The following is a 20,367-nucleotide window of genomic DNA, read 5'->3' on the forward strand; positions in this document are numbered from 1 at the left end:
GACAGTTTAAAAATATGACCATGAATTCAAAAGGAAATATTTTTTTCTGACAGAAAATAACAGTATTAACATATTTTAGTTAATTATTTTAATTTTAATACTCTATTTCACCCATTTTAAATAACTATCACTATACATAGGACATATTGTTTAATGGGCAGGATCTAGCTCAGTTAGCAGAGCCTTTGCCCGAGGTGCTTGGGTCATGTGGATCTACTCTCAGATTGGGTTTTTCCCATCTTGACCTGTGACCCATGACTGGTACATCAAAGGTTGCGCAGGGAACACTTCGTTTTCAAAATTTTGATTTGTGATATTCCTGTTCATTTGAAAATTGATTGATGTAATTTTTACTGTTTAATATTAATGTTTTACAATGTACATATAGTGATGTCTGAAACTTGCTTTGTGAATCGCGACGCGATACTGGACAATATGTTCCCTGTTGTGGTGCGTCCTGTCAGGTCTGTGAGAAAGTGCATATAAAGACTCCTTAATTGCTACTATTGAAAGCAAGTAGCAGGTTTCCTTATAAGGCTGGGGCATCATATAAATTTACATCATTTAAACTATTAGTTAACATTTTCTGTGACAGTTGATTATGGATTTTTATAATCAATCATTCCATCAGTAGAGCCCAACCAATCCATTTCTGATTACAATCAGTCATTGGAATATCACCATATATTACTGTATTTTTTGTATTCTCAATGTCAAGTATTTATATTGAAGTGTTATTCCTACTTTTTATTGAAATCATGTAAGTGTCGTACAGTGTCTTATAAAATACCTATATGCTAAACATTCCATACTTTATTAGAAAACAAGGATGACTTATCATTAAATTTATCATTGCCGTTATTCTAGATAATTTTTAGTGCATATATACATGTACTGCACAGACAGACCTATAGGGTATGGCAGGTATGGCACGTGCCCTGGGCGCCACTTGAAGAGGGCGCTAATGAGCAGTTTCTATTAAAGTCGGATGTTTGGACAGGGGTGCAATTTCAGTACTTGCCATAGGTGCTATTTTTTTAGATACACCACTGTACACAGAAAATCGGGCAAACTGCAAAAATGTTGTCACTAATCAAGGGAGCTAACTTAAGATGCTTGTTTCCTTAAGGCAGCAAGCAATTTTAATTTAAGATTTTTTAATAATTTTTTATAAAATTGAAATTCACATGCTAAAGGGAGCAAAATATGACTCTTCTTGAGCTAGTCTCAGGAAGTGATGGCCAGTCATGGTCGTAGTTCCCTTTAAACGGAGAAAACTGCATTTGTATATATAAATGCACCTTTTAAAATGCTGCATAAAATTATGGTGAAAAATTTAGAATGTTAATGGCATTATTTTATTTTTTTTATCGTTAAAATGTTTCACTTAAAGATGATAATGATATTACTGATTGATATAAATATTTCATGGTCTATTTCTGTTGGATTATTTTAGGCAGGCGACCTCTGATAGAGAACTGAATAGGATGGGTCAGTTTGAATTCAGTAAAGGCTTGATGGAGAAGATTTTACGTCGGGCGTTCCTGGATGGCGTGATTGAGTTATACGAGAATTGTCCGTTTGGAAGAATCTATTCTGTTGCACTGGAAGGTGATTTATCTTTGACCATCAACAAATATGAGACATTTGACATCCGATTGTTTGAGATAGCACAGCGAGCACCAGCGAAACCGCATACAGCCAAAATGATAAAGTCAGAACCATCATCAACAGAAGCATCTTTAAAGAAAGAAAATATTAAACCAGAGATTAAGTTTGAAAGCAACCATTTTACCTCACCAAATAATAAATCAGTTACTTACCCTGATAGTGATTTCCCAACAGCAAAGGTTCAAGACAGTAATAAAGCTACTGAATGTTCTGTATTATCTACTGCTGAAATAGATGTATCAAACACCAGTACATCAGTTCAGTCAATGGCTACTGGTGAGCTGGTGAGTAAAGATGAATTGGTGATGATTAGTGAAGGAGTAAGTGGAGAAAGGTCAGTGAGTATTGGTGAAGCGATTAATAAAGGTGAGCCAGTGAGTATTAGTGAAGCAGTGAGTGCCGATGAGCCAGTGAGTACGGGTGTGGTGGTGAGTGCCAGAGAGTCATCAAGCACACATGAGGCACCAGATACAGGCACGGCCAGTGTCGTGTGTTCCATTGAAGAATCTTCAGAGTCTGGTCCACATGCCTGTGGGACCAGTTCTGAAGCTGGTGGTATCTATGACGATGGGTTGGAGAAAGATGTCACTGATGACGAAAACCTGACGGAGCTGAAGTTGAAAACACCCGAGCTTGAAGTTTCTGATGAAAATGATGTTGAATGTGAGCTGATTGATCCACCATCTAAAGGTGTGTATTCATTATTGGAATATTTAGCCATGATTATGTGTGATCTTGTCTAGGAAGTCAGGGCTAGAAACAGCCTGTGGACAGGTCGCCAAATGCAACCAATGTCATGTTTGGGCGACTTAAATATTAAAAAAATAATGGCGTTAGTCACCCAAATAATATTATCATCTTTAGAGTTACAACACATGAGCCATTATTAATATTTATATTCCACATTAACATCTTGCTCATCGTTCGCTTACCACAATTTGCCAACATGCATTATTATTTTTTGGGCAACCATATTTTTTGGCGAGTTTTGAACCCTGGAAGTGCAGAGCTTAAATAGCTGCCTGTGAAAAGCAGTCTGTTTTTTTTAGACCTAGCAGGTAAAATAGAAAGTCGCCTAATAAAACCAGCAAAAATATTGCAGGTTATTATTCAAGAATCATATGTAATGCATGTATGATTTTGTCATCTGCTATTTAGCTTGTGATTGTGTAATCATTTTCCATACACTATGCCTAACCTCCATTCACTCTCTGCTGTCTTTATTTCCAGAAGGCCTTTTTTTTTCCCCTTTGCAGGCCATATATCTTTTGGCCTTTTGCAGGCCATATTTTACTTCCTATTTCGAACACTGGAAGTGCATGTAAAGATCCCTGGCTGCTACTTGAGAAAGCAGAAATTTCAAATTTGTTTGTTCATAAAGAGCAGCAGGTTTTAAGATATGGCCCATCCAACTTAGTCAGTTTTCATGAAATTGTGGTCATGGGTAAAACAATAAATGTCCATAACAATGCAACACTGGGTTAGTTTAAATAGCTTGTTTAGTATCTACCATGTAGAAATATGAGACAGTATTTCCAGTATGCCCTTACACATCACAGAGATAATTTAGACCTAACCATGCATGGGTGAAAAATTGCTGTTGTACAAATTTTATATGTCCCACACTTTTATTTTTTTACTTTTTATACTGTACACCTAAAACAGTCTTTGCCATGAGCAAAATCAAGGCGAGCTGAAGATCACTCTCCAGAAATACTGTTATTCGAACAATTATGTAATGAAGTTTCAAGTATAATGTATTAAAAATGTTATTGCAAGACAATCACTTTGCATTCTCCTAAAACTTTCCATCCAAGTGTGGAGGGGAGCGAGAGTGATCACTCTCCTTTTCAGATGGCCTAAATGACATACTATATTCATACTGTTGGAATAAAGTTTATATATAACATATTAACCATGATGACTTACATGTATGATGCAATTCTTAAAATTTGTAACATACTAACAATAAAAAGTTGGGGAAATTTCTGTACATTTATTCATTGCATGGCAGAAATGTCTAAAAAGTATGTTCAACACAACAGAATTGCCCTACTTAGTACATCAGTTTGACAGATGTAATAAATAGATATCTAGAAGATACTAAATATATTTTATTTAAAAGTGCTTTTGCCATGCAAATTGTTTGAATTTTATTTTTATCTTAAAAGTCGCAAACCTTAGTTTTATCCCGTGAAAATTTACACAAAGTTTGGTTAATCTACAAACTTGTAACAATTTTGATAAAGTTACACTAGAGTGAAACCAAAGTCTGTGACATTGAAATGTGTAAATAGACTAGAGCTTGCCTCAATAAGCATTACTTCTCCAAGGTATATGTATACTGAACAAAATAAGAAACTTCTGCTAACTTTGCTTGAACATAACTTGATGAAAACAAACCGGGGGAATAATTGTTATATATGCGTTTAAAGAGTGTTCCATGATGCATCGTTTGGTGCAAAAATACTAGCCATAGGTTAACAGAAACTGGGAGAAATTTTGACCAAGTGTGGTAGGGGTTAAAAAAAAAACGCCCACTTAATAACGGGTATGACCACATCTTGAATTGACCACTGCAGTGCATCGCAGGCGCATAGAATTGACTAAAGTGTTGATTTCTGCCTGTGGAATATTGTTCCATTCCTGAATGAGCACTTGACAAAGTTCGTTGACGTTAGCGGGTGGGTTGGGACGACGCCTCAGTCATCTGTCCAGACTATCCCAGACATGCTCGATGGGGTTGAGATCAGGACTTTTAGCGGGCCAGTCATCAATGAAATCAATGTTATTTGTCCTAAGAAAATTTACAGTGTCTCTAGCTGTATGAGAGGTGGCATTATCATGCTGAAAAATCGAGATGTTGGCGTTGTTATGGAACAGAGGAATGACGTGATGAGTGAGAATGTCATCGCGGTAACGTTGAGCATTTAAATTGCCATCAATGACGACTAGTGGTGAACGATAACCATGGGCAATGGCTGCCCAGACCATGACACAACCCCCACCCCCGAAACGATCTCGTTCAAGAACACAACAGTCAGCATAGCGTTCATTTCTCCTACGGTAGACACGCACCCTGCTATCACCACGTTGTAAAGAAAATCTGGATTCATCCGAAAAAAGAATGGTATTCCAGCGTCGCCGTATCCAACGAGTGTGTACACGTGCCCAATTAAAACGATTTAGACGATGACGTTGCGTTAAAACGCATCTGATGTAAGGACGTCGTGCATGTAAACCGTTCTCCCGCAGACGACTACGAACAGTTTGCCCACTGATTCGGTTATTATGAAGCCCAGGTGTGTTAGCAGCAGTAGCAGTGGCAGTTTGGAATCGATTGCGCAAATGCGTGTTCATGATATAGCGGTCTTGACCACGCGTTGTAACACGTACTAAAAATGCTACAATGTAAAAAAACGTAACTTTTTTTTACAAATTTTGAAGCGTTTTCGTTAACTTGACAACAATGTCAGTAAGACAAGTAAAACATATTGACCGAATACTACACGGGACTTGTCGAACCATGCATGCACGTGCAAATTGAATTTCACGTTGTCGACGATTAACAGTGCAAAAATTATCGATAAAATTCATGAATCCTGATAATACAGCTCACGGCTAATACTACCTATATAATTTTATTACACAATGAATTCTTTAACACAACAAATACTATATGTACAAATCGGAAGTTTCTTTTTTTGTTCAGTATATATGCATTTTTATAAATATGAAAAATGTATTCTGTGGTATTAGAAACACTAAGATGACCAGAAAAGGATAATCTTAAACAATAAAATCAAAGTAATGTCTGATTTCAAGTATCATAAAAGTACTAATAGTCAAAATTGGTAGTAGTGTTTACTAGTCTGTCACTTTGAGACCAAATAGTGGGAACCATTCTTCATTGTACATCTTCATATTTTTGCAGGTATTATATATAAGCTTATTTGATGATGGTATATGGATGATAGTGGATAATATATTTAACAACTGAAATTTCTTGTTGATTCTTTCAGTGTGTGAAACTATATTCATTGATGATGAAGAAGAGATTATTACCAAAGGAGGACGACCAGAATTTCTATCAACATCCAAAGTTAAACGCAGACGGAAACATCCAAGACGTGGTATTCACAACAGTGTAGTAAGTCCGACAGCAGACGTGGGTCACAGATCTGGTTCTCCAGCAGATAGTTTCTACAGTGCCTGTCCCCTGTGTTCTGCCCTGTTCCAGAACCGGGACTGCTTCATCATGCATGTTCAAGCTCACCGACACCAACTTGGCCGCACCTGTCTGATCTGCTCCCAGGGAAACCTGCAGACCGAAGGCTACCTGTACCACCTGGCCACCCACCATGGGACATCCATCATCCAGGCTGCCGCAGACCTGTCTGGGCTGGGACGAGAAGGACTTGCCTCAGCCTCCTCGAGGCAGCCACAGTTCCCTGTCGTCAAGTCGGAGGGTGAATTCCGATGCCTGCAGTGTGGGCGTGACTTCCTGACGATCGGGATGTTAGAGAGCCACGCGGAATCCCACAGGCTGGAGGATCTGGAAGCGGAACAGGAGATGCTGCATGCGGAGAAACTGGAGTCGAAAGATATGATGACCTATGGCTGTGAACTGTGTTCCGACGTTTTCGCTAATCCCGGGTCACTGGCCGATCACCACCGACAGGAACACGGCCTCCAGGTGAAAGGTCAGATGTCACTTTATGTCAACGACCACACTGACGACAGTTCATCAGAGGATGCTGCTGCCGTCATCACCCACAAGTGCATGGATGTGTTCACATGCCACCGTTGTGGGAGAAGTTTCCGGTCATGGCGCAGTCTCAAGTATCACTACCTGACCACCCACGGCCTGCAGTACACGTGTGAGGTGTGCCGTAACGCCTTCTCCAGTCAGCGCCACCTGCAGGTCCACGAGGAAACCCATGTCTCCACCCTGGCTGATCCCGTCTTCAAGTGCAATATCTGTGACAAGACCTTCCCGACAGTGACCCACTGCACGGCTCACAAGCGGAGCCACACCAGCGCCAAGCCCCACACGTGTGATCTGTGTGGATCCTGCTTCTTCAAGAGAGGGGACTTGACGAAACATGTCCGCACGGTTCACTGCCCCAAGAAACACTTTGTGTGTAAGATCTGCGGTAGGACGGGGACCCGGTCTGATAACATGAGGGTGCATGTCAAACTTCATCAGAAATTCATGAGCAGAGACCAGGTGGATCAGCTCATTGAGGAGGTCTACAACAAGTAGTAGATGACTCGGGAAAAATCCCAAGAACAGACCCAAAATTTTGTTAGGAGGGCCAGGCCATGTTGATTGCAGTATTTGTTTTTATTGAATAAGGGACATACAGGGATAATGTTGTCAGGATACATTTTGCCAGTAAAAAGGAGGGTGGTGGGCTGGCCCACACCCAGAAATCTTCCTGTGGAAGCTTGTGATAAAGTTGGGAGTTTTCTGTAGTTGGAAGACTGGCGTTATATCAAGCTACAATTTGATGATAATGCAAATATTGTAATAGTGACATATGTGTTCATTGACAGTCCACCCAAATAACTATAATGTGGTAATATTATTCCAGAACAAGGCTTTCTGAGTGGCCATGGCTTGAGAATCGGCAAGTCATAAGAAATATTTCTTTGCTTTTTTTACTTAAAAAAAAAAGCAAAAACAAAATAATAACTACTTCAGTATTAACATGTAACATAACATTTCACATTGATTACAGTCCAGGGGCCTTATTCACAAAGGTCTCTTAGGCTCTGCTAGACAACAAAGCGTCCTCTTTGCAAGTCTTTTAGCATTGCACTGCAAGATTGCGAGAGTTTAGTGAATTAGGCCCCAGATAATGGTTATCTGGGTGGATTGCCATCAATTGAATTCTCAGTTTCCCAACCGATGGCATCTGTATCACATTTATTATTGGTATTGAGACATTGCTGGTCATAATACACACAAATGAATGAGGCGTATCAGTCTGTTTTGGGTGGGTGGAGTGTGTGCATTGTCTGACCAAACAGAGGTCCTCCAGGTCCCTTCCATCTCCAGGATCTGTAACACCACATCAGATGTCAATCATAACTGAAAATTGTTGGAGAGACTCAAAGTTGTATGTTTTTGTTTTTGAACTGCATTAACTGGACTTGATCAGAAAACACCAGACTTCATGTATGTAACTACTCGCAGATAATAAACATCACTACCATACAAGCATCACTGGTCAAGGTCATACAAGTGAAAACTAATTACTACAGTTACATATTCTTTTACCATTGAGATTGTTATTTGCCTATGCTCAATTTATCACTCTTCACTGTTAAGCCAATTGTTGGGTTTTTTAACAGAATTTCTGATAGTCAAATAACTGGCAAATAAACTAAATGGATAATGTTTATAGTTTTGCATACAGTTGCCACGTTACGTTCATTTAAATTTCAGTAATTACCATCTTACAGGGGTGGGAATTCTCCTCGGATCCGTAGTTTTCCTCTCATTGGTTCCTTGCATTTTAATCGTCCTTTCTTCCAAAATGTGTCAGGATTTCCGTGATCCTTCAAGATTTCCTCTTTTTTACAGTTCACCAATTACCACCCCAGTCTTAAGAATTCATAGCAATGGGCTTGGACTAAGAGCATTAGGAATACAATTTTCCAATAGTTTTTTCCATTAATATAGTTCTGCATGTTGCTTGGTGCCTTGTTTACCATTGAGCCATTTGTTATTGATAGATTAAAACAAGTGGTATAGAAGATTTCTTACAGGTAGTGGTTAGCTTTTGTGCATATCTGATGTTATAGGACTGTTGCTGCCTTTGACATTATTCATAATGTCTTTGACTGTATTTTTCTCTGTGTAAATATTTGTGTGTAAATAAAACTCTTGCGATAGTGTGCCAAATGTTTTATCCATTCTCTGGATTGGAAATGTTACTGCCAGGTAAATAATTTATATCTTGAAACATGTAGCTTGTATATTGTTTAAAACTGAAACTTTCACTTATTGGTACATAATATGCATGTAAATGTAGTATAAAGAGAGTTCTTGTACAGTATGGTACTTACATTTGTCAGGTGTTTCTTTACAGCTTTACAGTGCAATATTTTTTACATGTTTGTTGTAATATTTCTTTAAATAATAGAATGTGGTACTTAAATATGTGTGTGACAAATAGTCTGCTAAATAGTTGAATGAATGTTTTCCAACTCATGTAGAAACAAAATAGAAAAATCATGTTCTTGTGTCTGTTTTCTAGAAACTTGAAAAAAGAAGGGTTTTCTTGTCTTATGGTAGGATTTCAGTAATGGTTATTAAGTTAACTGTGTATTACAATCATGCCTTGTATGTCTATATTTTACAGTCAGTGCCACCTCGTAATTAACAACTGATGATGTTTTATAGTCATTTGTTCTATTGATATGTGCCATTTCAGTCCAGCCCAGAACACTTTATTGCAAACAATTTTAAAATGTCTGAAGCTTGCACAGACTAAAAGCTGTATATATACAATTCTGGATATAGGAATAATTCCTCTATTAATCAAGTTTGAATCAATGTTTTCATGAAAACACCTGATATCATCACTGTTTTGACAGTGATTCATGAGTGCATGTCATCACAGCTGTATTTATTCCAATGAGCTCTGTCCTGTGCTAGTTTTGATTTAGAAACTATACTGAGAGTGGCAGTCCTCTGGTAGTCAAAAGGATGTATTATTCAGTAAAGGATCTCTTCGGGAGTGGCTATTCTCCTGTAGACTAAGCACTAAATAGAGATTCATGGAATCAACCATTATTTTGCCAAATGCCTATTCGACTCTGCTTTCTGCAGAGATACGGTCTTGATCATGGATAACTCTTTCGTCATTCAGATAAAGTTTAACATTATTTGCAATAAACAGTTTTTCGGACAGGATAAAAAGAAGACCCTTAAATGTGAAATAGCTTTTGTCCAGGTTGGTTTATTACTTAATAATACTAATTACTTTCATTTCATTGCCATAATCTTTCAAAATGATGTTTAATTGTTTTAAATCATGTGTAGAATTTCCACTTGTTTTAATATCTTTAATTTGCATTTTTAATATGTATTTAATATGTATTTTAAATTCACATATTGTTGCCATCTATTTGGTCACTTGGTAACCATGCATGTTGAAAGAGAATTGCACAAAACCTTTCCTAAATAACTAGTGTATATATAATTAATAGTATGGCCATAAGGTTTTGTTAAGTGTTCTATTTTCAAAACCATTTGCCATTTTCTCCTTTTGCATTAAAAAGGACAGTTTTTGAGCATGTGGTGAACCATAGAGGATTCAGTTACTCGAGGACATAATATGTGAATGTTTGTTAATCATGATTACTGTTTCACGGTTTGTTCAGTTACTCGAGGACATAATATGTGAATGTTTGTTAATCATGATTACTGTTTCACGTTTTGTTCAGTTACTCGAGGACATAATATGTGAATGTTTGTTAATCATGATTACTGTTTCACGTTTTGTTCAGTTACTCGAGGACATAATATGTGAATGTTTGTTAATCATGATTACTGTTTCACGTTTTGTTTTCACCTATTACCATTAGAGTACTTAAATTGATAGTTTTGACATTGTTCATCTTAGGCTGCTTAATTCAAAGATTTATGGGATTTTTAAAAGTTTCATGTTTCATTGTTTTTATTGTGTATGCCATTCTTTCAAAGGGACATTCCCGAGTTTGTTACATTGTAAGATGTTTCCGACTGATAAAATATTTCTATGATTAAACTTAAACATTAAATATATTTTCTTGTTTAGAATGTCATTGTCTGTCTATTGAATGTGCTTCTGATCGTCTTAATATTTGTAAGAAGCCCAAACTGGATTCTGTCTTGAAATAATTGTGTATGTACGAAAATATAACATTTTAGGAAGTAAAATGAAATTTAACCTACTAAAAATATTAAAACGATCAGAAACACGTTTAAAGGGACATTCCCGAGTTTGGTGCATTGTAAGATGTTTCCAACTAATAAAATATTTCTACGATTAAACTTACATATTAAATATATTTTCTTGTTTAGAATATCAGTGTCTGTATATTCAATGTGTTTCTGGTCGTCTTAATATTTGTAAGAAGCCCAAACTGGATTTTGTCTTGAAATAATTTTGTACATACCAAAAAATCTTTTTTAGAAAATAAAATGAAATTTAACAAATACTAGAACGATCATAAACACGTTTAATATATAGCCACTTATATTTTATGCAGAAAAATATATTTGATATGTAATTACAGTCGTCAAAAAGTCTCTGTTAGTCGATAACATCCTAAAAATTGAAGCAAACTCAGAAATGTCCCTTTAATATTTTATGCAGAAAAAATATATTTGATATGTAAAAACAATTGTTAAAAAGTCTGTTAGTCGATAACATATTAAAAGTTACAGCAAACTCAGGAATGTCCCTTTAAAGCTATACTTTACATTGTGTTGGCCCGTCAAAAAACACACCACCACTCAATTCCATATTTGTCTTCTCTGTTGCTTTACGTGAATGTGTGTCTGTTGTAAAATTATGGTACCTCATTTTTAACCACTTCAAGTTTACTTTTCTTTTAAAGTCAGCTTATGTATGTCAATAATATCCAGCTGAATAAACTAGAAATGTAACAGTATCATTATATATTGTGATGGTAAGTGCCTCAGTAGCAATGCATCAATATTTAATTAAAATGTCTATATAACAGTTTTTTTGCTCAAGTATCAGTGCATTCTGTTACAGTGCTCCAAAGAAATGAAGGAAATTTTACAAATTTACAGTCAGTAATTTGTACCAAACCAGTTCGCTTTTATTTGCCAGTTCACTTATAACTATTTTTTATCCTGCTATCACTACATGTATATGTATAGTCAACATATGATGACTACATGTAGATAAATTTCTATATTTTCTGTACCTGACCCAAAAATATAGCTTTTGGGGATGGAACTACATGTACTTATGATCACAAAAGGAATTTTGTGTTGTTCAAAGTTACTTATTTTATATCCAGTCATTTTGATTTTTAAAAACTGTTTTGAACACAATTTTTTTTTTAAATAAGAAATATATTGTTATTTAAGAACTATTTTGTTTTGGTGTATAGTGTAGGCAATAAGGCATTCATTTCGTGGACACACTACTCTGGCAAAACGGTAAACTTGTCAAATAAAACTTCATTTTGGTCATTTTTCATTTCATATGGATTGCAAGATAAATAAAATAACTGCTTACTGTTTTAAAGTTAAAGGGACATTCCTGAGTTTGCTGTAGTTTTTAAGATGTTATCGACTAATAGAGCCTTTTTAACGATTGTAATTACATATCAAATATATTTTTCTGCATAAAATATTAGTGGCTGTATATTAAACGTGTTCCTGATTGTTCTAATATTTGTAGTAGGTTAAATTTCATTTTATTTCCTAATTTATTTATTTTTTCGTATGTACGAAATTATTTGAAAACAAAATCCAATTTGGGCTTCTTACAAATATTAAGATGACCAGAAACACATTGCATATACAAACACTGGTATTCTAAACAAGAAAATATATTTAATGAGTCAATTTAATCGTAGAAATATTTTATTAGTCTTACAATGCAGCAAACTCTGGAATGTCCCTTTAAGTTTTCTCCTGCTCTGACCTTTACAGACTGGTTCGTGTTTAGTGTTCTGGAGCCAATTGCACAAAACATCGTAACGTGACGTTCGCTACTAGCATTTATACCAGTCATATATTTACATGTATTTGGTATGCATTTACATGTTTTTGGTATGCATTTATTTGTGTTTGGTATGCATTTACATGTGTTTGGTATGCATTTTAAGGACAAAACAACATGAAATAATTGTATTTCAGACTATACTAAAAGGCAAAAGTTATTGTGACACAAAAAAGACAAAGATAACTAATAAGTTTTTACTGTAGTGTATGAAACGTTATAACATGGAACGAGAGATGTCCGAAGGTATGGAAACGAGCATATGTAAAAGGGCACACCTGCCATATGTAAATGAGCCACATCACTAGAGGGATCCAAAGCGAAGTTCACTGTCAGTAGCGAGTGTGTCCATAGATGCGTAGACGTCGTCGGACTGTCCTCGCTGATACATCTCTGTTGCCAAGGATGGTACGGGCTGTGAGATTTGCTGGCTGGAACGTGGTTCGGATCCATATGTTTTGACGAGGGGTTGTCATGGGTGGTCGGCCGCTACGGGGATGGTCCCTGACCTGGTTGTTTTGTTGATATCGTTGCCATAAGTGCCATATGGTGTTTCTGTGGACGTTGAATTGAAGTGTGACGTCACGCTGCAAGGTCCCAGATTCAAGCATCCCTATGACTCACCATCTGTCATTTTCACTGAGGCGTGGCATGATGAAATTGCATTAAACAGTTCAATAATGATGTTTTTCTGACTTCTGGAGTTCTGAAGGGTGCACAGATTGGCAATGATTTGCGACTAAATGTCTGACCTTTTATGGTGAACACTGGACAGGATTTCTCCTGAATATTCCATGTTTCTTACACAAAGCATGCAATCGCTGCAACAACTGCTTGGTCGCATTTCTTCGAGCTGTTTCATGCACATTTTCTCTGGTTTACATCCATAAATCCATTCACAAATTTATTACTCTAAACAATCCATGTCACAATAACTTTTGCCTTTTAGTATATATTTGTTGTATTTTTAATAGTAATAAAGAATTGTGGTTTAGTCGTAGATTTACATTTACGTGCAAAACTAAGCTTACGATGTTTTGTGAAATTGGGCCCAGATTTAGTGTTGGCTCTATCCATGTTACAAACCATTCCCACAGTGTGTTTAAATATGTTACACTGAGACAGATATTGCATTTATTCACTTATCACTTTAATCATTACAATGTGCATAACTCCCATTAATAACCTACAGTTGTAAAAAGCCACACACAAACATTGGACAGAGTAAGAGTTTTCAGATGATGTTTTAGTCTAACATCTCATCAGTCATTTTATATCTTGTCTGGCAGTCAGGTTAGTCCTATTTTATGTAACACGGGGTGCTGGGGAGCATTTTAATGGTCGGCAGATTTGATTTTTATATCATGGGTTTTTTCTACCCCAGTGTTTTTTATTTTTTTATTGTTGTCTTTAACTTGTTTTTCTCATAAATATCTCGAGTTTTCCTTCTTCCTTTACTAATACTTTGTACACATATTTCTTTAGGATCTATACAGGTCATAGGAAGCCTGGAAACTGATGGGTTTTTTTTTAACCATTTAAAATAACACATGAAGTGCTGAAATTTGCATCATTTTTTTTTTTTTTTTTTTTTTTTTCACAATGATCTTTATGACAAAGTAAACTTACTTTTGAGATTGAGAGAAGGAAAAGATTGATATTTAGATGTGTATTTGTTTTGTTTTCAATTAATGCATGTTATGTTTATCTGGTGTTTCTTACTATAAATATCCTATATAATGATTACAATAGAGCTTTTGGGAACTGGTGCTAATTTTTGTTCCCTCTCTATGCTTGTGCAATCTATACTTGATCCAAATTTCAGCTACCTGTTATTTCGTGTAATACATGCGTCTTGTCAGATTTGACATGTTTAAAGTGGACACTGAATTGTAATTTTTTTTTACAGGTTCCTAAATATATTGAATATTTAGTTGTTCTGAGAGCTCTTCTGTTTGTGGTAGATATAACAAGTTGTTGTTGATACAGTGGAACCTGTTAACAGTACAACGGCACTTTGTAAAACAAAGCCAGTCCAAGTGCTGTAGACAGAATAGTCTCCACAGCGGTTTTGTGGTTAATGTGTAGGAAGGGTTTAATTTCTCAGTATTACAAAAGTAAATAGTTAATTGAGAAAAGTGACATAGAACATTGAAAGTACAACGGCAAAATAAATGCCGCGTAAAAATAAAAACCCACGGCAATCTCCACTGCATTGCTGATTTACGTGGTTAATTGCCAGGGTTGTAGTAACATGTTCAACAACAGGCACAGATGTTGGTGTTTGGCGATATCTGTTGATAGCGAAGGTATATGGGTTTAATGAAAGTGTTGTCACATTTGTATTTTGCATTAATTAGCGATGCTATAACTTGACATTGCAGCTTTAAAGGTTCTTGGTCCAGATAGTGTACTAAAGTACTAATGAAAATTACACCCCGCCGAGTGTTTGCTTATCATACATGATTTATAAAATAAAATGTCTGGAGTGAAAAACAGATTAACTAGACGAGGTTGATATACTACCGACAAAAAATAAGGGAAGACTGATGTGAATGTAACTATCGTTGACATGCACTGTTACAATACAGTGGAGTTGCATCTGAACGCTTCATCTGATCAAAATGAAATTTCACATCACGCGTGAACAGCATGTGATGCACGTGCACACAGAAGATCACGTGTATGTGCTTATGGTGGAACTCACAAACACCGATGCAAGTGAGGTAATCACATGCGTGAAAATGGCCCCAAAACGATACCTTAATGAAGAGACGAAATGGCGAATTGTCGGTACGATAGAGGGAGGTACGTCAATATGCCAAGTTGCCCGAATGTTTGGTAAATCAAAAAGTGTAATTTCTAGATTGTGGGATAAGTACCGTCAAACTGGCGGGGTTGCAACAAGACCTGAGAGTGGCAGGCCTAAAAAGACGACACCTCGACAAAATCGTACCATAACATTAATTGCTTAAACGCAATAGATTCAAATCAGCTGCTGCTATCAACAGTGAATTCCGTACAATAACAGAAAGGCGAATTTCAACATCGACCGTCAAGAACAGACTCTACAAAGCCCGCCTGAAAGCGAGGCGTCCTCTGAAGGGTGTGACCCTAACAGCTCACCGTAGGCGGCAACGATTACGGTGGGCTAGGCAACACCACGGACGGACTGTGCGACAATGGCGTTATACCATGTTTACAGACGAATCGAGGTTCTGCCTGAGATTCACAGATGGCAGAAAACGTTGTTGGCGATGTAGCGGCGAGAGATATGCCCGGGTTACAATTCTAGACCATGATCGGTATGGGGGTGGCAGTGTCATGGTGTGGGGAGGGATCACACATGACAGGCGAACAGATTTGATTATTGTTAATGGAAATTTGACTGGCCAGAGATATCTGGACCAAATTTTGCGTCCTGTCGTTGTTCCAGTGGCGAGAAATATTGGCAGAAATTTTAAATTTCAAGACGACAATGCAAGACCACATCGCGCTCGGATAGTCACCGATTACCTACGACAATAAGGCATACCGACAATCGACTGGCCTGCTAAGTCCCCCGATATGTCCCCTATAGAGCACCTGTGGGACGTTCTTGGGCGGAGAGTGTACGCCAGGGACCCAGCACCCGCCAACGTGGCCCAGCTTGCGGTAGCCCTTCAGAATGAATGGCGGGCAATACCCAGGGCAACCACACGTACATTAATCAACAGTATGCCATCAAGGTGTCGAGCATGCATCGCCCAAAATGGTGGACACACCAGATATTGATATACACGCCCCAAATTGGTTTTCCAGACGTTAATCGAAATAAAACATTCACTATAATTTCATCCGTTCCCTTATTTTTTTGTCGGTAGTATATTTTACATATTAAAAATCACGAGTAGCGAATTCTATTTATATTATAATACTTCTAAAATAACATTTTAATTTGATATTTTATAAATCAAAGTTCTGAAGTCACCTCACCGGTAAAAAGACGAGGCAGGACGTAGCCTAGTGGTAAAGCATTCGCTTGATGCACGGTCAGTTTAGGATCAATCCCCGTCGGTGGGCCCATTGGGCTATTTCTCGCTCCAGCTAGTGCACCACGACTGGTATATGAAAGGCCGTGGTATATGCTATCCTGTCTGTGGGATGGTGCATATAAAAGATCCCTTTCTGCTAATCGAAAAGAGTAGCCCATGAAGTGGCGACCGCGGGTTTTCTCTCTGAATATCTGTGTGGTCCTTAACCATATGTCCGATGCCATATAACCGTAAATAAAATGTGTTGAGTGCGTCGTTAATAAGACGTCGGTAATAAGACGTCATGCACTTCAACTAAATCTCATCAAAACGTTACGCACAGGTATACAAGTCTTGTTGGCTGTAAATAATGCAAATACAATTTTCAGGTATTTCCTTGAAGTTATTTTTTTAATATATAAATCATATGTAATATTAATACTAATATTCTTTTTCTTTCATTTTTGAAATTAATAACTTTATTTTTTCTTGACCATCCCTGGTTGACAAATATCAGCCCATGCAAAGGGAGAAGACATGGGTTGTTACAGTAATTTTATATATAATTTATACACACACAATGTAGTTACTACTTTATAGGCAGACTTAATTAAAATAATATATTCACAAGGACCTGGATTTTAACAAGTATCTAGAGTAAATGAAAGTATATAATGATATATGGAAATGAGAGAGAGAGAGAGAGAGAGAGAGAGAGAGAGAGAGAGAGAGAGAGAGAGAGAGAGAGAGAAGGAAAAACAAATATACACACGCGTTTTGATTATGTACATATTTATCATTATTTATAACAACATTTCAGTGGTCTGTAAAAAGAAGTAATACTAATATTAATAAGAAAAACTTGATGGAGTATAATTTTGATGAAAACTGAAGTGTTAAAGATGATTTTTGTTTTTAAAATTATTATTGACCATCAATTCGGTGTCCACTTTAATTATTACTCTTGTGTGTCTGTTCTTTGTTACACTTAATTCTGAATAATAAAACTTAATTTACTTATTTGTGGAATGTTGTCTGTCCATGATCCATTAAATCGTCTGGGGCGGGTCGTAGCCCAGTGGTAAAGCGCTTGCTTGATGCGCGGTCAGTTTGGGATTGATCCCTGTCGGTGGACCCATTGGGCTATTTCTCATTCCGGCTAGTGCACCACGACTGGTATATCAAAAGCCGTGGTATGTGCTGGCCTGTCTGGAGCGTTGCATATAAAAGATCCCTTGCTACTAATGGAAAAATGTAGCGGGTTTCCTCTCTAAGACTATATGTCAAAATTACCATATGTTTGACATCCAATAGTCGATGATTAATAATCAATGTGGTCTAGTGGTGTCGTTAAACAAAACAAAGTTCCATTAAATCGTCTAGTCGCAGGGTCTGATGCTGTATTTTTCTAGGAAGGGGAGCAACATTTAAAAGGGTACCTATAATATTCAGGGAGTGGGTGCAACATTTAAACATTTTGAAAGGGCACCTACTGTATTCATGTATGGTGGCCACGCCCAGAAATATCAGTCTGAACTAGATGTTACCACTTAACTAAGACAATTAAATTCATTGTATTATTTTACTAAACTAGAAGAAAAAACAAAATACGTACAGCACCATACATGTAAATCTGGGATTTATAGGAGATCCTAAGATAGAATATACAATGGTAATATGCTTTACTGAGCAACAGAAGAGAAAAAAGGAAATATGTTTTTTTATTAAATCAAATTGTTATTTTAGTATTAATTTTTTTAATGGCATTTTAAGCCGATTTTGACAGTCTTATTTTCCAAATTTTATTTTAGCATGTAGACTATATGTTATTGTATATATTAGTATTACCCATATGGGCAGTGAGATGCAGGTGAATATTATAAAAAGACTCCATCATATGCGATCATGTGGGATAGAAAAAAGTACTTTTTCTATCCCATATGACCGCATATGATGGAGTCTTTTTCTCTCATTCATTCGGTAAATAAACCATTATTTTACACGAAAAAGATGGCTGAACAAATGACTTTTTTATTTTACCATTTTGTCATAAATTACACTATCGTATTTGCCGTGTTTGTTTCATGTGTTAAATAAATCAAATTTGACACAACAAATTAACAAGATAGCTTTTAAAATGAAGGTTTTAATAACAAAATATTAATTAAAATTGTCGAATAACCTCACGTCACCACCTCACATTAATATGACGTCATATATTACCAACGACGTCATGTTAAACCCAAGCGCGTGATATCCCATGTAAGATAGAAATTTCTTACATGGCTTTCTTTCATGGAATAGCTCTGTTCCATTTACCTGAGGATGAGAGAAATTTTCTGTTTCCCTAGGGCAATATATATACTCTTCAAAAAAAGAAACGCAAAAGGGTACAAATGGGTTATAACTCCGATTTTATGTTTCCTACCGGTTCATGCTTTGTGAATATAAGGTCATTGCATGTCCCAAACACATTCCCACGGTTACATTCGATAAAACGCAGCTACTGTACAATAAAGTTCCAAAATGTGAATATTCGCAAAAACGCAGCCACGTGCAAACCATGTCACCACTGCACGTGCGTTGTCTGCACGTGCAACATGAACACCGACAGTATAAAAGTGCAGGGTGTTCGCTTGCCTGGCCTCTGTATCTGGCCGACAGTTGACAATCCAGGACATGCCACGTCTCAGTGAACTGCAGAGAAACAATGCCATCGGCCGACTAGACGCAGGCGAATCCAGAACGGCCGTTGCCAAGGCATTCCATGTGTCCCCAAGCACCATCTCCAGACTGTGGGACCGTTACCAGCAACATGGATCAACACGTGACCTCCCTAGATCCGGTCGACCACGGGTCACTACCCCCGGGCAGGACCGCTACATCCGGGTACGCCACCTTCGGGAACGATTGACTACTGCCACCTCCACAGCCGCAGCAATACCAGGTTTGCGCAGGATATCCGACCAGACCGTACGGAACCGCCTACGTGAGGTAGGAATTCGTGCCAGACGTCCAGTTCGAGGTGTCATCTTAACACCACAACACCGTCGACTCCGACTGCAGTGGTGCCAGATTCATCGACAATGGCCTCAACTGCGATGGAGACAGGTGTGGTTCAGTGACGAGTCCCGAGTTCTGCTCCGACGTCATGATGGAAGATGTCGCGTGTATAGGCGTCGTGGTGAACGTTATGCGGCAAACTGCGTGCAGGAAGTGGACAGATTCGGCGGGGGTAGTGTCATGGTGTGGGCAGCCATCTCACACACTGGCAGAACTGACCTGGTCCACGTGCAGGGCAACCTGAATGCACAGGGCTACATTGACCAGATCCTCCGGCCACACATCGTTCCAGTTATGGCCAACGCCAACGCAGAGTTCCAACATGACAACGCCAGGCCTCACACAGCACGTCTCACAACGGCTTTCCTACAGAACAACAACATTAATGTCCTTCCTTGGCCATCGACATCACCGGATTTGAACCCAATTGAGCATCTATGGGACGAGTTGGACCGACGCCTCCGACAGCGACAACCACAGCCCCAGACCCTGCCCGAGCTGGCAGCAGCCTTGCAGGCCGAGTGGGCCACCATCCCCCGGGACGTCATCCGTACTCTGGTTGCTTCAATGGGCAGGCGGTGCCAGGCAGTTGTCAACACACGCGGAGGCCACACCCGGTATTGACTCCAGATGACCTTGACCTTGGTGGTGTGTCCTATCACTTACTCACAATGGACTAGAGTGAATTGTGAACAATCCTGCAACATTTGGTAATTATCGGACTCACCATTCAATAATTAAATCAATTCTCCAAATGTTACGACAATGTGGTTTTGCGTTTCTTCTTTTGAAGAGTATATATTAAACAATCGTATTTCTTTTGTTGTCAGTATACTAAAAAAGATTAAGACTTAACACGA

At 37.8% G+C, this 20,367-nt stretch overlaps 1 protein-coding gene across 1 annotated transcript in view; it reads left to right on the forward strand.

The window, feature by feature from the left end:
- The window catches only part of LOC121382677 (zinc finger and SCAN domain-containing protein 2-like), an 11,137-nt gene extending 529 nt beyond the window's left edge, over positions 1-10,608 (forward strand). The window contains exons 2-3 of the mRNA XM_041512212.1: positions 1,457-2,361; positions 5,694-10,608. Of these exons, the coding sequence (XP_041368146.1) occupies positions 1,457-2,361; positions 5,694-6,937 (2,149 nt within the window). The 3' untranslated portion in view covers positions 6,938-10,608. The remainder of the gene's footprint in view (positions 1-1,456; positions 2,362-5,693) is intronic.
- Positions 10,609-20,367: the final 9,759 nt, after the last annotated feature.

This window comes from Gigantopelta aegis, chromosome 10 (genome assembly GCF_016097555.1).
Source record: "Gigantopelta aegis isolate Gae_Host chromosome 10, Gae_host_genome, whole genome shotgun sequence".
Classification (NCBI taxonomy): Eukaryota; Metazoa; Mollusca; class Gastropoda; order Neomphalida; family Peltospiridae; genus Gigantopelta; species Gigantopelta aegis.